The sequence below is a fragment of the Elephas maximus genome, chromosome 16 (assembly GCF_024166365.1).
Source record: "Elephas maximus indicus isolate mEleMax1 chromosome 16, mEleMax1 primary haplotype, whole genome shotgun sequence".
Lineage (NCBI taxonomy): Eukaryota > Metazoa > Chordata > Mammalia > Proboscidea > Elephantidae > Elephas > Elephas maximus.
This window is the reverse complement of record NC_064834.1, coordinates 80,938,914-80,959,210: the sequence shown is the minus strand read 5'-3', so window position 1 is coordinate 80,959,210 and position 20,297 is coordinate 80,938,914. Positions and strand designations below refer to the sequence as shown.

Sequence of the window (20,297 nt, the reverse complement as noted above, 5' to 3'; positions counted from 1 at the left end):
ATCCTGGCTTTATCCTGAAGACACCGTTCACAGCTAGGCTGGGCTACTGTCTCTCTGGTAGGGGCCAGCCTGCCCAGGAAAGGCAAGAGTGGGATTAAGGGTCCCCCGGTCTGTTCTCAGGGCTCTGCATTCCCGTCACCCAGGGGCAGCCACACCCTTCCCAGCACACCACAATCCAAGTACTCCATTCTCTCGAGGGGTCATTTGTTTGTTTTTAACTCCTGGAATCTGCGGGCCCGCATTGCATGCTAATTTCCCATTTAGGCAGCAGTAAGACTGAACTAAGGTATGCTTTCCCAAGAACAGAGTCCCCCTGTGACATATCTGTTCTCATTGAGGAGGTATTGTTGTTGTTAGTTGTTGCTGAACGGCTCCAACTCATGATGGCCCCACGTACAACAAAATGAAGTGCAGCCCAGTCCTGTGCCATTCTCACTATCATTGGTATGCCCAAGTTCGTTGTTGAACCCACTGTGTATTTTGAGTGCCTCCTAACCTAGGGGGTTCACCTTCCAGCATTGTATTGGAAAACGTTGTGTTGTGATCCATAGGGTTTTCATTGGCTGAGTTTTGAAAGTAGATCTCCAGGCCTTTCTTCCTAGTCTGAGAAGGTAGGCTGAAAACTGATGCATTTGCTAAGCTTTATCTAGAACCATATACAGCAGATGCCAAGGCTGCCATTTTTATTATCTTAAATACAAAGTGTGATTTTTTTCTAATTTTACCATCAAAATTTTCAAGGAGCTCAATGTAGCATAAATGGACAGATAATTTCATCCCTCTCCTTTGGATTACTTTGTAATCTGAAAAATGGCTCCTCTTATCTGTACTTCCTATGCATAAAATATGGCGATTATGCCTACTTTGCCCGAGCATCATGGGCCTTATATTAAGATGATGCTTATGGAGGTCAGTATTCAAGATTAAAACATCATTCATTGTTCCCCTGTAGACAGTTCCATAAGGGTGCTGTGTTGTATGTTCTTTGAGGCGAAAATGCTCATACATGGACAAGGAGTCCCCAGGCTGGGCACAGCTGTCACACACAGCATCTGTTGTTGCCTGATCCAGGAGATGGGGCTCTGTCCACAGCCCTGTATAACCAGCACAGGTATTGGCATACACTCCAGGAATGGGGGGCTCTGAATGGAGCCAGCTCTTTGTAGCCCCAGCTCCCCTGTGATGGCTCCTGTTTGTGGTGAGCCTTGTCTCGTTGTTTGTCTTCCGTTATGCTACCCATGAGGCACACGTGCACGTGGGGTCTGTGATGGTATTGGCTTTCTTTGTAGACCTTCCCATCACTTCCAATGGTCTGTAAGAACCAGGGAGCTCAAGTCATCCTGCTCTGGCCTCCAAAGTCATGGGCTTCTCCAGGGAATCACCATCAGGGTCATGTAGTGGGAGCTATCTCTCCACTAAGGTTCCCTTTCAACTAAGAAGAGAGGAATTCCTGCCTAATTCTAAACGCTCCAGTGGAGGCTGATTCCAAAGGAACAATACTTTGGAGGTCAAAGGAGCACCAATGAACTTACTGCTAATGAATTACTGTTGATTTTCAGAATGATATTGTTGGTTCTCCTGGAGTTGTGGCCACCACAGGTAGAACAGAACATTGCCAGGTCCTGTGCCGTCTTCATGATCATTGATATGTTTAAGTACATCATCCTGTCTATTGTGTCTGTCTGTCTCACTGAGGGTTTCCCTTGTTTCTGCTAACCCTTTGCTTTATCGAGCGTGATGTCTTTTTCTAGCGACTGTTCTTTCCTGATGTTATGTCCAAAGTCAGTAAGTCAGAGTTTCATCATCCTCACTTCTAAGGAGCATTCTGGTTGTATTTCCTCTAAGACTGATTTGTTTATTCTCCTGGAAGTCCACAGTATATACAATATTCTTCGCCAACACCACAATTCAATGTGTCAGTTCTTTTTCAGTCTTCTTTTTCGTTGTCCAGCTTTTGCATGTATATGAGGCAATTGAAAAGACCATGGCTTGGGTCAGGCTCACCTTAATCATTAAAGAGACGTCTTTGCTTTTTAAAAGTTGAACGAGGTCTTTTGCAGCATATTTTCCCCATGCAACATGGCAATGTGTAGTTTGATTTCTTGATGCTGCTTCCATGGACATTAATTGTTGATTATTGGTCCAAGCAGGATGAAATTATTGACAACCTTTCAGAATACAAAAGGTTAATTCTCTCCTCCTCCCTATTCCTTTTGGCTAATTCATTTCCTGAGCTAACCTCCCCTCCCCTGGCAGGAAAACAGAAGAATGTTCTCACAAGCCCTCCAGCGTCATAATCTGTGATTTACTCCAAGGGTCCCCATATTGCCAACTTTTGTAATTCCAGAGCTGGAAGGAGCTTAAGGCACAGTTCATTTTACAGGTGAGGAAACTGAGACCAAGAGAGGCCAATGTTTACTGAATTAAAATTTAATTTGAGAATCACTCTTTGAATTAGGAGATACTGATATAGCCCTCATCTCTATTTGACAACACAATTTTTAATTGCTGCATGAGTTCTTTTTAATAATTTTTAAAAATAAAACTCTTTTAAAACTAAAAAAAAAAATGCCAGTGCTTTATTCAATGTAAGTAGTATTTGCTGAAGCTACAGTTCACAATTACTACCAAACCTTGTTGTCAGATAGGACTTTCGTACTGTCACTGTCTTTGATCTGTGGCTCAATACCATGTGACGGCAGATACTTTTGAGTCTTCGTGTGTTAGGGACACTATGAGAACAGGTTGATTACATCTCGAGTAATGACCAAATGGTGGTTCAGTGGTAGAATTCTTGCCTCCCATGTCGGAGACCTGGGTTTGTCACCTGATCAGTGCACTTCATGTGCAGCCCCCACCTGTCTGTCTGTGGAGGCTTACGTGTTACTGTGATGCTGAACAGGTTTCAGCAGAACTTCCAGACTAAGACAGACTAGGAAGAAAGGCCTGGGGATCTACTTCCAGTAATCAGCTGGTGAAAACCCTGTGGATCACAACAATCCCATCCACAACCAATCATGAGGATGGCCCAGAACCAGTTACCATTTTGTTCCATTGTGCGTGGAGTCACTATGAGTTGGGGCTGACCAACTCACTGAACAAGAAGGGGCATGCTTGAAAGTTGTCCCTGAACTCATGACTCCTGAATAGGACACAGGCAAGTGTACCCCCTCTTCTTTCAAGAAGACAAGTTGGTCGATCGCTGAGCCACAGAGCTTCCAAGGCTAAGTCTTGCCCAAAAGATGGAGCTTGATTTTTTTCTTTATTCATTTTTCTCATTATTGCCATTATTCTCCTTCAAGGGGCCCTTGAACATTCTCCTCTTGACACCCTTCCCAATTTCTGCAGCCTCCTGAGAGAAGTGCCCACACCATTCCCCTCTTGCCCTTCTCCCTCAAACACCTAGGGTTCAGCTGGACTCCACGGGAGCAGTGAGTACACACTTGTCAGTGGAATAACATGGCAGTTTTCAGCACAAATGGCTTCTTTTCTTTCCTTCCAGACTTCCATGCCACCTTTTCAGTTCTCCTTGCTGCTCAGCCCTGCAAGGAGGAAAATCACCCAGAAGGTCGTCATGGAGCACTTCACAGCCCAGAGCTGGACTTGATCAATAGATGGATTGCACAGACAGATATTACCATCATGCCTCTCTCAGCGGAGAGAGATACATGGTGCAGCCCCCTAAGTGCTTGAACGCCCATCACCTTACGACTTGTTGATTTCCCCCATAAACTAGCTCTCTTCACCCTCAAGGGAGTGTTTTATGACAACATTATCAGAGTTTGTGGACAGGCTCAAAGCAAAGAGTACTTAAGCATGTCGGAGTGTACCCCGGAAGTGGCCCGTGGAGAGCTGTAGAGGCAGCACTGGATGGTGCAACAGCTGAGCCTCAGACCCAATTACGCATGAGTGAGCCCGGGGTTTACCGGCTGATCCACATACCTCTGAGGTGGCTGCAGAATCAGTAACTGTTAAAGAGTGCTGGCTATTAAGGAAACTATTCAGGGCAAGGCACAAACATTTGTCACAGGTATTCCGAGGGACGTGCATCTGAGATTAGGGGCTTTGCAATGATCATCTAAAAGGTCTTCTTAAGGAGCACTCATGGTGAATGCTGTAAATTCTTGCTCTCAAAAGCCAGATTTTAATACCTGAATCTTGAAAAGATCAACTATTTTCAATAAAAAGATCTTAATGTGTTTACTCAAGGTAACTGAGGAATAAACTTCAGCAGTGCCATTCCCATTTGAGAAGGGTATTGTAGACACACAGTCTTGCTGTCAGTTTTCCTGACATATTTTACAATGCGAGTTTACTTACTGCTCTTAGAGATACTGAGGTAGACCTACGTCTGTAAATACTGTGCTTTGTCTGTTATGTTTGACTGCCATGTTGAAAACAGAGTGTAGAATGGGATCAAATGCAGTGTCATTCTTTCGTTGCCTGACCTTCCGACATGCTGTGTGGTGTTGGTTCTTTCCCATACTTTTCGGATGAAATCCAAATGGAACAACTGACTCCATTGGAGTCAGTTGGCTCTGACTCCTGATGACCTTACGTATATCAAAATGAAACGTTGCCTGGTCCTGTGCCATCTTTATCATGGTCGGTATGTTCCAGTCCGTTGTTGTGGCTATGGTGCCTGTCCATCTCACTCAGGGTTTCCCTTGTTTTTTTACTGACCCCCTACTTTAGAGGGACATCATCAAGCATGATGTCCTTGTCTAGTGATACCTCCAACCTAAAGGGCTTGCCTTCCAGCACTTTATTGAGCAATGTTCTGTTGTGCTCCTAGGGTTTGCACTGGCTGGTTTTCAAAAGCAGGTCACCAGGCCCTTCTTCCTAGTAGATATCAGTCTGAAAGCTCTGCTGAGACCTGTCCACCATGGGTGACCCTGCTGGTATTTGAAATGCCGGTGACATAGCTTCCAGTGTCACAGCAACATGCAAGCCTCCACAGTACAACAAACAGACAGATGGGTGGTTAATTCTAGGAAAAGTCACCTTGTCGTTTCCAGTCACAGAAGAGGCCTCTGTTCAGTATGACATACGTGGGGTCCAGGGCAATGAGTGAAACATCCAGCTTCATTTCAAGTTTAAGCTTTTCTCCTTTTTCTTGAGTCTGTTTTGGACTGGGTCTCTGCAGGGGTGGAGGAGGGTGGGTTCAGCTTGCTTTTATTTCTTGTCTTCCCTGCTGAGCAGACCACCTCATCCCTCACAGGATGGAGCGGAGAGAGACAGGGCCTGAAGGTCCAGCCTGACTGGCTCCAGGCACTCTGCTAACGTTGTGCCTCTAGGGACCGGCGGTGCTCCAGACTGCCTCTTTCTCTCTTGGCTGCTTTTATGGTGCCGACAGGGTTGGCTCCTGCTGGAGGCTCTGAGGGAGCATGCTCCTGGCTTCTGGAGGCTGTTGGCAATCATAGGCACGCCTTGGCTTGTAGACTCGTCCTCCAATCTCTGCCTCCTTCTTCACTGGCCTTCTCCTCCCTGTGTGTCTGTCTCCAGTCTCCCTCACCTTTCTCTTACAAGGACATCCATCACTGGATGTAAGGCCACCCTAAATCCAGGGTGGTCGCATCTCAACACATTCCTTTTGTGACACCTGCAAAGACTCTATTTCCACATAGGGTCATACGCACAGGTACAGTGGGCTAGGACGTGGACATGTATTTCCGGGGGACACAGTTCAACCTGCTTCAGTGTCATTTAGCTAATGACCATTTTAATAACCTCTGTGCATCTTCCAGCGCCTCTGTGACTTCTGTGCAAAATGTGCTGGTTCCATTTTGTGGACGAGGACACAGAATAGGGGAGGGGCACGACTGCCTGGTGTGGAGCCTGAACAGAAGTCCCAGTGTGCAGGCTTCTCGCTACCCATAACACCTCATCAGGAAGTGGTCTTTTTCCAGACTTTATGGTCTGACTGAGACTAGAGGAACCCCAGAAGACATGGTTCCTAGACTCTCTGGTAACCCAGAGCTAAAACCATTCCCAAAGCCAACTCTTCAGACAAAGAATAGATTGGACTATAAGACATAAAATGATACTCGTGAAGAGTGTGATTCTTAGTTCAAGTAGATACATGAGACTAAATGTATGCCAGATGAGAAGGCAGAGGGGGACAGGAGATGGTTGAATGGACACAGGAAATCCGGGGTGAAAAGGAGGGATGTGTGGTCACATTATAGGGAGAGCAACTAGGGCCACATAACAATGTGTGTATAAATTTTTGTATGAAAAACTAACTGGAGCTGTAAACTTTCACCTAAAGTACAATTAAAAAAAAAGAGAGAAGTAGTCTTTAGGGAGCGATTTTTAAAGGAAAAGTGTTCTGGACAGCTTGATGTAACCCAGTGGCTCTGCCTGGTGACTGTCCTCAGTGGCAGTACCTCCACTGCCCTTGAGGATTGAGTGCAGTTCCCTACTCAGGCTTGGTGATTCAGCTCAATGAAGAGGCACAGTCACTTCACCAGGGCTGGCCTTGATGTGGCCCTGCATGTGGCAGCAGGTGACAGTGGCGTTGCCGGGTCCCAAGGCATGTCTCTGAGCGGTGGTGGTAATGGCTGACCAGGAGCCCTTGGTCAACCATGGCTGGACCCATGTGAAGGAGGAGCGCTGGCCAGAGCCTAAGCTCTAGACATGTTTGCATTAAGACCAGAGTGCCTGTGGAGACCACCAGAGCCAGGCGCTGGTGGTCAGCGTGGCTTCCGGCAGCCTGAGCTGAGGGCAGCTGTTCTGTTGGAAGAACCAGCCATTCGGCTGACACAGAGTGCCTGCGGGGCGGACCGCTCTTCAGAGTGGCTGCGGAAGACTCCAGAGCTCCAGCGGCCATGACACCGACTGGGGAAGTGGGGGGGGTCAGGATGGCGTCATGTGTTGCCCCTTGTCCAGGAGTAGAACCTGCGTGTGTCGGGGTCCTGAACTAAGCTTGAGGCTGCCTCAGTGCACCTCGTGCCTCTGGAAAGTGGTGTTGAGCCAAGCATGAGCTGGGCAAGGGGCTTTTACACAGAGGACACAGAAGCAGGCTGTCCTGGGGCTGTCCCAGAGGCTATAAACATTCCAGTTCCAGACACCATGATGGGCACAATGGACCAGGCCCCTGGTTCCAAAGCCTGCGTGGCTGCAGGACAGTTTTCCAGCTCTTTGTCAACTGTGTACATGTATGTCTGTGTAGTCATGTGTGTATTTGTGTGTAATGTGTGCGTGTGTCTATATATTTGTGTACGTGTGTGTACACGTGTCTTGTGTGCACTCGTGTGTGCATGTGTGTCCATATGTGTGTCTATGTGTACATGTGTGTCTGTGTATATGTGTGCATGTGTCCATATGTGTGTCTGTGTGCATGTGCGTTTGTGTGGACGTCTGTGCATGCATCTTATGTATGCATGCATGCCTGTCTGTGTGCTTGTGTTGTGTGTATGAATGTGTGTGTCTGTGTACATGTACACGTGTATACCTGTGCATGCATGTGTTCATGTGTGTCTGTATGTATTTGTGTGTGCATGTGTCCATATGTGTGTCTATGTGTATGTGTGTGTGCACATGTGTGCATGTGTGTTTTGTGCATAGGTTGATATCTACATGCGTACACACCACGTCTGTGTGAAGCAGTGCTCATTGCTTCAGCCCCGAAGGAATCCACCCCAGAGCTGTCCTAGCAGCGCTGGGCTTTCAGAGTTCTGCCCTTCAGACTAATGAGGTCCCTTCCAGGGTTTTCCCTCATGAAAGCGTCCATCTGCTTGGTTGGGGTATGGCTAGATGATTTGGGGTTTAGCTTTAATTCTTACAGAGCATTTACAAGAACCCTACAGCTCCCATCCCACCTGACAGTGAAAGAATGAATGCTTCCCCAGCCCGGAGACTGGGAACAAGGCCAGGCCATCCACCCTGGAGGTGGAATTTGACCACAACTGAGATATGTGAAAGTATGACCTTCACATGGGAACTCATAAGTTGGTCAACCGAGTTGAGTTTTCAAGGTCGATTTTTGTCTTTGATTGTTGACTTGGGCTCAGCTTACTGTGACAGATGGAATGTTAATGACGATTGCTTCGGTCCAACAGATAAAAGCAGAGAGCACAGCCAAGCCCCCGGCCCCCCTGCCCTGATGCTGCCTGCGGAGAGGAAGAACCAGGCCGGAGCCAAGGACAAGGTCCGTATCGGGGCCCTGCAGGCACTTTAAACCTTAAACCAGACTCCAAGGGTGAGGCTCCAGAACCAGCTGCTGTTGAGACCATTCCGACTCATGGCAGCCCCATGTGTGTCAGAGTAGAACTGTGCTCCATAAGGTTTTCATGGCTGATTTTTTGGAAGCTGATAGTCAGGCCTTCCCTCTGGGTGGACTTGAACCTCCATCCTTTTGTTAAGTAGCCCAGCACTTAGCCATTTGCACCAGCCAGGGACTCAGTACACCTGAAACATCTGCTTCCCACGTGGCTATTGCCAAATGAATCCTTCCCTGTCTGCTGTGTGGAAGAGAACTGAATCTAGCAAGTTGTTTGAGAACACTGGGGGCGAAGGGGTAGGCAGAGGGTGCTCAGGCCCCAGAAGCTCACTGGGGATGCTCCACTAGGGGGAGGCTCAGGGAGCAGGCCAGGCTTCCAGTTTCCCTCTTCCCCACCTTTCCATGCTGGGGAGGCCACTCACAGAGCCGTGTTTGGGCAGAGACGCTGCTGGCCCAGGGCACAGTTCGTGTCTGCGCTTCACTGTTAAGGAAAACCCAATACACGTCTGTTTTCCTTTGAACATTCCAGCTTTGGATCCTTCTCTTTGCTTAGCTGCCAAATGGCATTTTAAAGATTGATTACACAGTTGATTCACTGAGTGTCTTCAGTAGTGCAGCTCTTGCTCTGAACAGCCCAAATGGTCCGCTTTTATCACTACATTTAAAAATCGCAGACCGTACTTCCTTTGCTCTGATCTTTCGACTATCCTGGAGCTGCTGGTCTGTTTCAGTGTTGTGTGGAGATCTTTTTTACTTGATTGTTTTCAGGTACTTCTCTGCCTCGAGGTCTTTAGTCACGTTTGTCCTCAGTGGCTTTTGGACTGGCTTCCCATTTAGCATCATTCCTGCCCGGGGTGACCACGGACGTCGCCTCTCCTCCTAGATCACTAGTGCCGTGCTAAATGGCATAAAGTAGTCACACGTACCTGCACAAATTAAACCTTTGCTCCCTGATGAACGCTTTTCCTATAAGAGATTAACATCCATGCCAGAATCACATATTAATTAAGCAGATAGCCTTTCTGGTGCTTCAGATAAATACTCTATCTCTGGGTTCTGTGAGTCTAATTCACTTTTATTACCTTAGTGTGGAACAGGAGTTTTATACCATGATTAGCCACTTTTATCGCCAACAGGAAATCACAACCAGCGTGAACCTCGTGAAGAAGGCCGTGGTAATTAGCGGTAGACAACGTTGGTGTCACCCAATTTAAGTGCCAGTCCCCACTGCAAATTACGTCCTACCATATTTACTTGAATAATTAGCGGGGATAATCTACGACTCAGAGACTCTTCCCGACTTTCCACTGTTCAATTAACTTCATAATGAAAATTCCCGCTCGTTCTTCTAATTGGATTAGTAATATAAACTCTAGTCTTAATATTTTTTTAAGACAACTGTTTCCAAGTCTTCCCTGTTAGGCTAATTATTTATCCGGATCTTATTTTCTTACAGGGAACAAAGATATTTTCTGCTAACAGAAAAGTGCAAAAAACTTACAAACTTAGAGTTCACAATAACCATCCAGTTGCTCTCATGTCAGCCCTGACTCATGGCAATGCCACGTGTGTCACAGTAGAACCGTGCTCATAGGGTTTTCCATGGCTGAGTTTTCAGAAGTAGATTGACAGGCCTTTCTTCCAGGGTGCCTCTGGGTGGAACCGAACCTCCAACCTTTTGGTTAGCAGCGAAGCATTACTTCAGCATTAATTATACAAGTTAAAATAATTTACTGAACTTATTTATCACAAACGTCTATCAAAATGAACATGGGGAGATCCCAGTAAGATACCAGGACAAATGCCTGTGAGACAACCAACCCCACCTTTCCCTTGGGACTTGTGTGACATGTCAGTGAACTCTGTACCAGGAGCCAGGGGCCACACAGAAGCTGTCTTCTTCATGCTCATCTTAGGATGTGTCCCAATGTCCCTGCTGACATGGTTCCTCCAGCGATGACCACCTCGTGATGACAGGGATCTTCCTCATCCTCATTTCACTGGGCTCAGCAGAAGGCAGCCTCACCGCAGTTATCCATAGTCTCCAGAGGCCACCTTTGTTGGGTCCATTTGTTTGGGATTTATTTCATCCTTGACTTTATAGATACTTTGGGTTCTTTTCACTTCTGTTCAAATTGTGTATCTTAGTGCCTCCAGAGTTTAGCCCTTTCCTTTCAAACATCGCTATTGGAAAGCATCTGAGACAACGAAAGTGAGTCGTGGGGTTTCTGTGCAATTGCTGTCTCCTTTGTGTGGCTACCTTTGCAATGGGCGCTTCACCAAAGGGTTTTGAAGCACCTACCTCATTTGGTTGAGACGGGTCAATCAGTCGGTTAATCGCTTTCTCACCTATGGTATCTCATACTGTTCTGACATTAATAGATGGTGGTAGAAAGAGAGATTCCAAAATTTTAGGACGACATTCAAAATTGTTTTTTCATGAATCTAGTGGTTTAATTTCTCCCGAAATCCTCAGTTGAGAACACTATTGTTGCTTTGAAAAATGTACTACTGTCTTTTTATCTCAACTGACTTTCTGAGAGAGAGTAAAATCATTATCATGGTACCCTAACTTTGAGATTAAAACCATGGAAACAGCTGGGAGGAAGGAAAAAAAACCCTTTCGTCACCACTAGGATTTACCACACTAGCTGTGAATTCATTGCTCTTATAGCAGCTCAAAAATGTGGCACTTTTTTTTTTTTTTTAAATTCTCATTATCATTATGCAGCCGCGCTAGAGGAAGCCTGGTCTGGACCCGGTTCCCATGACTTCCAGGACCCGAGGCCTGCCGTACCGCTGTGCAGCTCCACGCTCGTCTGACTCCTGAATCCCCCTTTATGCTGGAGTGACAACTGTCCACATCTGCTAACTTTGGGCAGCTTTTGTTTCTGTCTAAATTCTAATCAAAATGTCAAGTGTCCCAGCATAGTTTTTTTTTTTTTTAATTTCTTTTTAATTTTGGGGAATAATTCTTCTTCATTTATTCCCTAAACGTTAGGTGACGTCGTGTTTGAAGCTTCTTTATTTTTTAAATGGGGAGTCACAGACTGATGCCGTTCAACGCCTGCAGTACGTCAGCATCGCTGCACTGCATAAACCAGGCTCCACGAGCCCAACCCCCAACTGCATGACCCATGAGGCTGGGATCAGCTCTGGAGAAATTGGACACTCTGAGGGCCTGGGATTGTTAAGACTATGAGCGCGTCACTTCCCCTGCCACAAAGGACGTTCATGGGCCAGCCCCAGCCGTGCCCAGTGCCCCTCGTGGCTTCAGGCTTTCTGCCATGAATGCTCGGGTGTCTCTAACTGCTGGATCAGGCTCGTTCCAGAGATGCAGTCAGTGAGATTTCCTTTCCCAGAACAAAAACAGTGGTGCAAACAGTTTTCAATCCACTACCAACTGAAAGGTTGGAGATTCGAACCCACTGGGAGGTGCCTTGGAAGAAAGTCCTGGCAACCTACTTCCGAAAACCCTATGGAGCACACTTCTGCTCTGACATACAGGGGGTTGCCATGAGTTAGGGTCAACTAGACAGCAACTGGTTTTGTTTTATCTGTTTGGAGATGGGCAGGCCTATCGGCAGGAGACTTTGTTATTCTTCACCGGGTAGCCTGTAACTGAAGAAAGATGACTGTTTAAAAATAAGTAACTGACCACCCCCTTCTCTTTCTGTTTAAGGAGCCGCCCGCTATCCTTGTGAGAGGAGAGGAGAGCCTAGCCAAGGGCAGCAGGCCTGTGGCTTCCGCCCCGGTGCCCGGATCCCCCTGGTAAGACCCTCTGAACCCCGAGAGCCCTGAGAAAGATTGTTGCCTTGTCGCAGCTCTTGCTTGTTGCCGCCAAAGAGAAACTCTGCTCCCTGGACAGTACGGGGCTTTAAAAACTAATTTGCAGCTCGCGAGAGGCATAGCTCCACACTGTGCTCACGTCCTGCAGAACGAAAAACAGCATTTAAGTGATAAGTGATCCTGCTCCAATGTGTGTGTAACGTGTGTTAAGTCAGAGCGCTGCCACGTGTAGATCAGGGAAGGCTGCGTTTGAGGAAAATGTAGGCTGCTTTACACTTCAAAGGCCTTTTCTCCCTGGACTCTGAGAAAAAGAGTGACTGAGCGTTAATTATGGTTCACCTGGCCCTCTCCACGTGCCCTGGGAGGATTCCAGAAATGTGAGTACGCCACACTCAAAATACCTTCCACAAGGGAGCCACAGGCTTTGGCTTTTAAAGATGCCCTTTTATAATGGAGTCATTTGGAAGCAGAATAAAAAGGTTATTATAGTAAAAATTAGCTTTAAAACTTGAAGATTAGAGGCAGGTATACAGCGGGGAGGAGCGGCTAATTTAGTGAACAGAAAGAGCAACTGCTTTCATAGGTTAAAGTACCAACAGGTATGTGGGACCAAGGGGGACCCCAGGGCTGTCAGCCTCCAGTGCTTCGTGAGGGGCCCCCTCAAGGGCCGTTAGGAAGCACGTGGGCACCCATTGTGCCCTGTGGTCGTGCTCTGGCCATGGCTCATTCTGGTCAGCCGTGCTCAGAGCAGGAGGGAAAGCAGTGGGGGACTGGGCATCTTTGCCTGGTCGGGGTCAGGGTCAGCAGGACCTGGTGGCCTCTGCTCTCTGCCTTCAGGTGACACTGCTCAGCACCTAGAACGTGTCTCAGGTGAGCCTCCTTACACGATGAACAAGCTCTCAGTGTGTCTAAGGCAGCACACTTCACAGTGAGCCCTACCTGAGGGTCAGGTTTATTCTGCAGACTATGTGAATCCATCACACTGCCGCCACCATGCTGCATTTGGAGGCCATAATTCTGTGGAAGACGTGGCCTTACACACCAGAACGTTACCATGGTGAATGCTGTGGAGAGTCCTCCTGGATGATATCCTGTTAGAACTCAGCGTGTGAACTGGATTTGGGAAATTGGCCTGTCTCAGTGTGGATCCTTTATCTGTAAATTATAAATCAGTGCATGGACCCTCTCGGCCCAGTGAGGTGGTGGGGCGAATTTAATTACCTGGGCACCCCTATGAAGAACGCCATCCCCACAGGAGTACATCCGATTGGGCGCAGGGGAGAGTGTGGAATGGAAGACCACCAAAGCCAGGAAGAGGACCACAAGTGGGGTCATCAGGCATTTCTAAGGGTGGAGTGAGTCTGTGAACTGGATGCTTCCAGAAGGTGGAATGGATGAGGGCGGGGGTAGAGTGGGCAGGAAGGCTGGGTTAGGAGGGTGTGATGGTCAGTCATATGGGTCAACCTGCCCAGGCTGTAAAACCAGTTGCACGAGTGAGTGGGGAGCCCTGAGGTGAGCCCAAGGGGCAGTGGTATAGTCGGCGTGCTGATGGAGAAGAGCCACGTACCACAAAGGGCACCAAGGAGTGGGATGCCCCATGGAAATGTGTGTTTTGGATCAAAACCCGTCTGCTCACTTGAACCCATACACTGTTTCCCTGTGGTGACACCAGGGCTGTGGTGTCTCCTGTGCACCTCTCACTTTGGGGGTACAAACACTCATCCGACCTCAGTCCCCTAGAACGAGTTTTCTGACTTTGCTGAGCAGCCACCTGGCTGAGGATGTGCGTGTTGAAAGGTCCCCGCGTACCTTAGAGGTCAGGCTGGCACTTCCACTGGAGATCAGGGCCCTGGACATTGGAGGGTGAGGATCAGGTGTCCACCCTGGCTCCCCTGCTGCTGCATTGCCCGATGGAGAAGAGTCTTTGCATGTGGCATGGTACCGAATCCTCATTAATCTTGGTATCACACATGTGGAAATCTTGGTAATGGCACACTTTACTGACACTGCAATCTGCCACCAGGAAAGGACCCCTGCCACAGGGAACCCAGACCATTCTACTCAGTTAACTCAATCGTCCACCGCAGTCACCATTCACCGGGTTTGTTAGTACCCAGCCTGTGTCAGAGCCAACCATGTCCTCCAGGAGAGGAAGGGCAAAGAGACCTGCCCGCTGGGGGGTAGGTGGCCTCAACACCTGCCATCTCCGCCCACCAGCTACCTCCACGTTGTTGTTGTCTGTTGCTGTCATGCCAGGTTGGCTCCTACTCATGGCGACCTTATGCACAACTGAATGAAACATTGCGTGGTCCTGCACCATCTTCACGATTATTGACATGTTTGAATCCATTGCTGTGGCTGTTGTGTGGATCCACCTCATGTAGAGTCTCCCTCATTTTCCCTGACCCTCTACCAAACATGTTGTCCTTTTCTAGTGATTGTTCTTTCCCGATGATGTGTCCAAAGTTAGTGAATCGAAGTCTCGCCACCCTTGCTTCTAAGAAGCATTCTGGTTGTATTTCTTCTAAAACTGATTTGTTCATTCTTCTGGAAATCCGTGGTATATTCAATATTCTTCAACCTCCACGTTAGGTCCTTTGAAACCATCAGTGTCTTGGACAGTTCTCTCAGTGGGACCTCACAAAAGGTCTCTCAGTAGGACCTAGGCCATGCAGACCTGAGGACTGAGCCTACAGAGGACTCAGTGAGAGCACAGCAGACTGAATGTGGTATCTGGCCCTCCTGTCATCAGTGGGGTATAGACACGAGGCCAAACCTACGATGAGCCTGTGGGCTCTCACACTGATTTGGTGGCATGGTTATGGTTTGCCTGTTTCCTTTGAGCTGACAACCTGGACCTTCCTGCCCCCCAGGGCAGACCCCTCCTTTACCCCTGGAGTCCCCGGGCCTTCTGCTCTTGCCACAGTCTCTGAGGACGTCCCACCTGTGGAGGGTTGCTGCCAACTGCTTGTAGGGCAGGGGCAGGCCTTGTAGTGGGGGCACACCTGAGGCATTACACGTGGGGTGGGAAGAACGTGGCCTCCAGATGGTGAGTTTGGGGATACAGGGAGGTCCTGCGGGGGCTGTCAGCTGGGACAGTGACATGGTGTATGGCCAGGACTGCTGACAGGTTCTGCTGATGGGTTCCGATATGCGCAGTGCGTGAGCCCTCTCTGTGTCTCGTGGCCAATGTCCAGAGCTTCTCCTCAGCCTCTTGGGAACCTTGTACTCTTCATAACGACATGTCTCCTGGACAGCGGTCCTCTTCTCAGCCAAGCACCAGGCATACCTCAGGACAGCAAGGGGACCAGGGGACCTAGGCTGCCAGCTCAGGCCAGACCCTAGAATGAGATACTCGGCTACACATTTCAGAGCTCAACCTGAGACCAAAATTCTCCTAAGAAAACTTGGCTTCTAGAAAATTCAGTGTAGACTGGGCAAGCCAAGCAGGCTGGGCTGATACAGACACAAAGGATATAGGATATCACCATGCCTGGAGGCAGTCGTAATGACAAAAATAAAGGATAAGATGTTTTGGAATCTACTCAAGATATGGAAAATGAAAATCAAATTATTCCCACTCTTGGTCAACTTTCTTTTACTGTTACTACATTCTTAATAATATTGAAGCTGAGAAATTTAATATTTGAGAGGACAGCGGTGTAAACCAGAGATTCTAAACCTAACGTCTGTAGACGTGTGGACGAAACTTGCCTTTTCAGACGAAAATCTTCCAGGATTTTTTTAATGTTGCGTTAGTTCCTTGGCAGACATGCTAGAAAGTGAGAGGGTTGTTTGACTTGGTTTAAAAGTGAGGAGAGACAAAGGGCAGTGTTTCTGCTCGTTCTCTGGGGGACACTGCTCCATACTAGTGTACTGAGTCAATGCATAGGGGATGCCAAAAGCAAACAGGAGTATTTCTAATTATGCTCAACTGTATATGATTTGGAGCCCTGATGGCACAGTGGTTAAGAGTTCAGACTGCTAACCAAAAGGTTGGCAGTTTGAATCCACCAACTGCTCCTTGTAAACCCAATGGGGCAGTTCTACTCTGTCTTATACAGTCGCTATGTATCGCAATCGACCCTACGACAATGGGTTTGGTTTTTGGGTTTGTATATGATTTTTGGAGTCCCTGGGTGGTGCCAATGGCTAACATGTTCAGCTGCTAACCAAAAGATTGGAGGTTCAAATTCACCCAGAGGCATCTCAGAAAAAAGGCCTGGTAATCTGCTTATGAAAAATCAGCCACTGAGAACCCTGTGGAGCACAGCTCTGCTGTGACACACATGGGGCCTCCATGAGTCAGATTCAACTCTATGGCAACTGGTTATATAGGAATTTCTCTGCTATTCTAATTTCCAAGAGAGAGGGCAGATGCAAAGCCTCCTTGAAAGCATTAAAGTAACACTGAAAGCTTCAGAAATACAAAATGGATGCCATGAGAATCGATAAAAGTAGAGAAGGAGCCACACGCTAGTTCTGCTCACACACCTATGCCAGTTCAGCCATTAAAATTCGTTTCAGAGTCCAGATTAATTCCTGTGGTCAACTCTGTTATCAGAAGCTCCAGTACCGTAACAACACTGAGTAGATCCAAGGACGCCATAATCGGGGGCATACTATTCTAAGAAGAAAAAAGAAAATGAAGACTACATATCACCTTTCACAAAAAATGATACCCTAACAACCACCAAATGAGAAGTACGAGTTTGCATCAATGAAACTGGAATTATTTTTTCTTCAATCTGCTCCTAGTTTTAGGTATACTAATACTAGAATACCACTGTTTTAGTCTCTTGAGGAATTTCTGTTTAGTCTTTTTTATCATTTGGTTTTTTGACCCAAATGGCAGTTTTGGGGGTTGAACCATTCTGGTAGTGGAGGGTAATTACAGTGTTTTTATTGTAGTTGTTAATGACTTAAGGAAATTTCATAGATAATTGCTAAACAGAGTGTAAAATCCATGAGTTTATGGCTTAAAGTACAATAAATGCCAAAGATTAACATTTTACAATTATCTATAAGAGTATATGGATTTACAGGTAATCATGTTTTCGTGAACATTGGTTTTAGAATTATATCATTTTCTAAAAAATACAGACTGATGTGAGTTTTTTTCATGAAACTAATTTATTAATAAAAATAATTTATTAATAGCACAGCCAAAGTCCTTTTTTTAAAATAATGACTTAGAAAGAGAGAACCTGTACTAGAAGAAAGAGAGGAGTGCTGTATCAACTGGGAGGTTGGCAACTTCAGAAGGTGCCACTTCCTATCAAAGCTGATTCATGTTTTATCAAAAGAAGCAAAAGTAGTTAAAATGCCAGAGTTATACAGTGCATTATCAAAATGAGTGTGGTACATTTGTATGCTGTTAGTAAGTTATATCACATCTCCGGAGCTAATGGCCACTTTTACATCCCTGCCTGGAGAAGTGGGAGAATGAGGGGTACGCTTTTGTAGAACTATGATACGTGGTGAGCGGCACTAGCAGTTCTTGTGACAGCTGACTAGCATTCAAAATCCCACATATGGGCCTTGGTTCTCTTGATTTTATGTGAACACCATGTTTTTTTTTTTTTTTAATTCTGACTTTATTTGATACTTGAGCACCTATTGATAACTGGTTCTGTTTGCCGTAAACACATCTTTTTATTAATATACAACTATTCTTTTATCCGGTGTGAGTCCCTGGGTGATGCAGATGGTTAAACACTCATCTACAAACCGAAAATTTGATGATTCAAATCCACCCAGTGGTGCCTGGGAAGAAAGGCCTGGCGAACTACTTCTGAGAAACCAGCCATTGAAAACACTATGGAGCACAGTTCTACTCTGATGTACATGGCGTCACCGAGAGCTGAAATCGACTCAACAGCAACCAGTTTTGGATATTTTAAAATATTTCTCTGAATATTGGTAACGAACATGTTTGGCTTTTAAAGAGTTAATTTCAAAAACATGTTCTGGGATGATGTTGGTAGAACCTTTCAAGAAAAGAAAGCTTCCCAAAGCATACTACCTGTGGATGATAATCAACAAGAGAAGGGCATTAGAAATCACAGCTACTAAGTGAGGAGGTGGACTTGGTCATGTTAGCTGCGTCTCTTTTTATGTACGCAACTACTTGGCATACAATTGTGCTAACTAACTTTATCGATGACACAACATCACTCTTCTTTGAATATGTACCACTGAAGAGAAACCAAATGTCACTTTGTCCCCTTTGGATAATTGAGTCTTTTATTATGTAAGGAAAGGAACAGGTGAGGAGTTATGTGTTGGGGAAGGGATACTAATGTTAATTTAAATGTCAAATCGAATTAGTGAAGGCAAATGGAAGCGGCTGCATGAGGAAGCTGCCATTTAGATCCACTTTAAGAGGTCCCCAGAGATGGCGGCTCCTTCAATGGAGAGTGGGGTGTGCCATTTCCAGCTTTGTTCTTGGTTCACTGTGATAGCTCTCCCGGTGCTCTTGCTGTAATCCTGAGACAGTGATAGGCTTTGAAGAGCCCCTGGCCTGTGTAGGACAGTTTGCTGATGCTGTGGATCTTAAACTGGGCAGGGAAATCAGAGGTTGGGGTATTTTGCTGCAATGAGAAATAAGCCTTTTTTGGTTTGAGAATGACCCAGTCTCTGATTGTAGCAAGAGTGAAGGAGACAGCATTTTAAATCAGTATGAAGGCAGATGCTTCTGTAAGCCCTCAGCAGTGGTCAACATGAATTTCCATGGAAGCCTTTTGTTTTTGGAAGACAGTATGTGGGCCCTGGATGATGCTTCTAATATTGAGAACAGGCTTCCTGAGGGTTTTGCATCCTGTCTCTGCAAGGTTGGAGAGACAGTCAGCCAGGGCTTCAGACTAGCTAGGGTTGGCTCCTGCTGGTCACTGACTGGCTTTTTTATACTGTTCATTACTTAAAAATTGGAAAATTAGTTCACATGCGATAACTAAAGATCAATAGACAAAATCTTTCAAAGTATGGGGTTATGCAAAGAAGTTAAAAAATGATGACCTTTAAGAGTAAAAACATACAAACACACATTTAGTTGAATTTTTGTTACCAGCTAAAATATCCTCCTTTTATATTGTATGAGAACTGATCTGAGAGGGAGTGGAGGAAGTCTTCCCTCTCCTGCTTTTTCTTCGTCTCTCTCTTTTGATCTCTAACTGGCATGTCTTCTCTGCATGTTTACTGCCTCATAAGGAACAGAGAGGAAAGTTGTCCACCTTCCTCAGGAAAGCAAACTGTGCTGAACTTTCACTTCCAGCAGGTGGGGGTCCATGTGCCCTCAGATATCCTGAATTTAAATGTGTGGCACTCACACTCCCCAGCTTCTTGAGGATCTTCCATCTAGAATTTCACTTTGACAACACTAACCTGACTGACCTTTTCAAAAGAGATGACAAGATTCTCTATGTCTTGGAGCTGAATAAATAAACATGTAGCACTTGCCCTGGCCCAAAGCTGCTCTTACACAAAAATGATCATAAATTTCTATAGTCAGTATTTGTCCTTGTAACAGACAGAACATCTATTATGTGTATGCTCATCACTAAAACTATTGCTGTTGGGAGCTGTAGTCTGAGATGCTGGATTGGAGAACATGGCTTAGGAAGGAAGGTAGGAGGGAAGTTTTTTAGTCTCTCCTCTTTGAGTCTGTGTGAAGGTGGGCAGCTCACCCTATCTGCATGTGGAGGAAGACTGGGTGCCCCATCCTGACCAACCAGCCTCTTCCTGGGGACCAAGTCCAAGAGGGGGTGGGTGGCAAAAGGGAAGGAGAGAAGAGAGCAAAGGGCATGTGGATGCTGCTGTTGTGTGTTTAGAGATCTCAGCTGGGAAATGTGGCTCAGAGAGCATCAGGCCATGTCCCAGCTGGCAGGATACTCTTCCTGGTATGGGTGTGGGAGGGCAAAACTGTGTGTGTGCATGTGTGCTCATGTGTGCATGTGTGTGCATGCATATGTTCAAAGTTTGGAGAGAGAAGCAGAAATGCCTTCCACCTCTTAGAGTTTATAAACATTGGAGTTTAAGCCACGACCTCAGCTGCTAACCAAAAGGTTGGAAGTTTGAGTCCACTCAGAGGCACTTTGGAAGAAAGGCCTGGTGATCTACTTCCAAAAATGAGCCATTAAAAACCCTGTGGAGCACATTTCTACTCTGACACACATGGGGTTGCCATAAGCTGGAATCAACTCAGTGGCTGCTGGTGGTTGGTGTGATATTTGAAGGATGACGACGGGAATCCTTTTGCACAAAGAGCAGCAACCGTCATTTTTCC

The 20,297-nt window shown here is 46.5% G+C and overlaps 1 protein-coding gene across 1 annotated transcript in view; it reads left to right on the top strand.

Annotated features, from left to right (window-relative positions):
* TCERG1L (transcription elongation regulator 1 like) overlaps nucleotides 1–20,297 on the top strand; it is a 247,776-nt gene that overhangs the window by 147,883 nt on the left and 79,596 nt on the right. Inside the window, exons 3-4 of the mRNA XM_049855609.1 lie at nucleotides 8,064–8,152; nucleotides 11,907–11,995. Coding sequence (XP_049711566.1) covers nucleotides 8,064–8,152; nucleotides 11,907–11,995 — 178 coding nt within the window. The remainder of the gene's footprint in view (nucleotides 1–8,063; nucleotides 8,153–11,906; nucleotides 11,996–20,297) is intronic.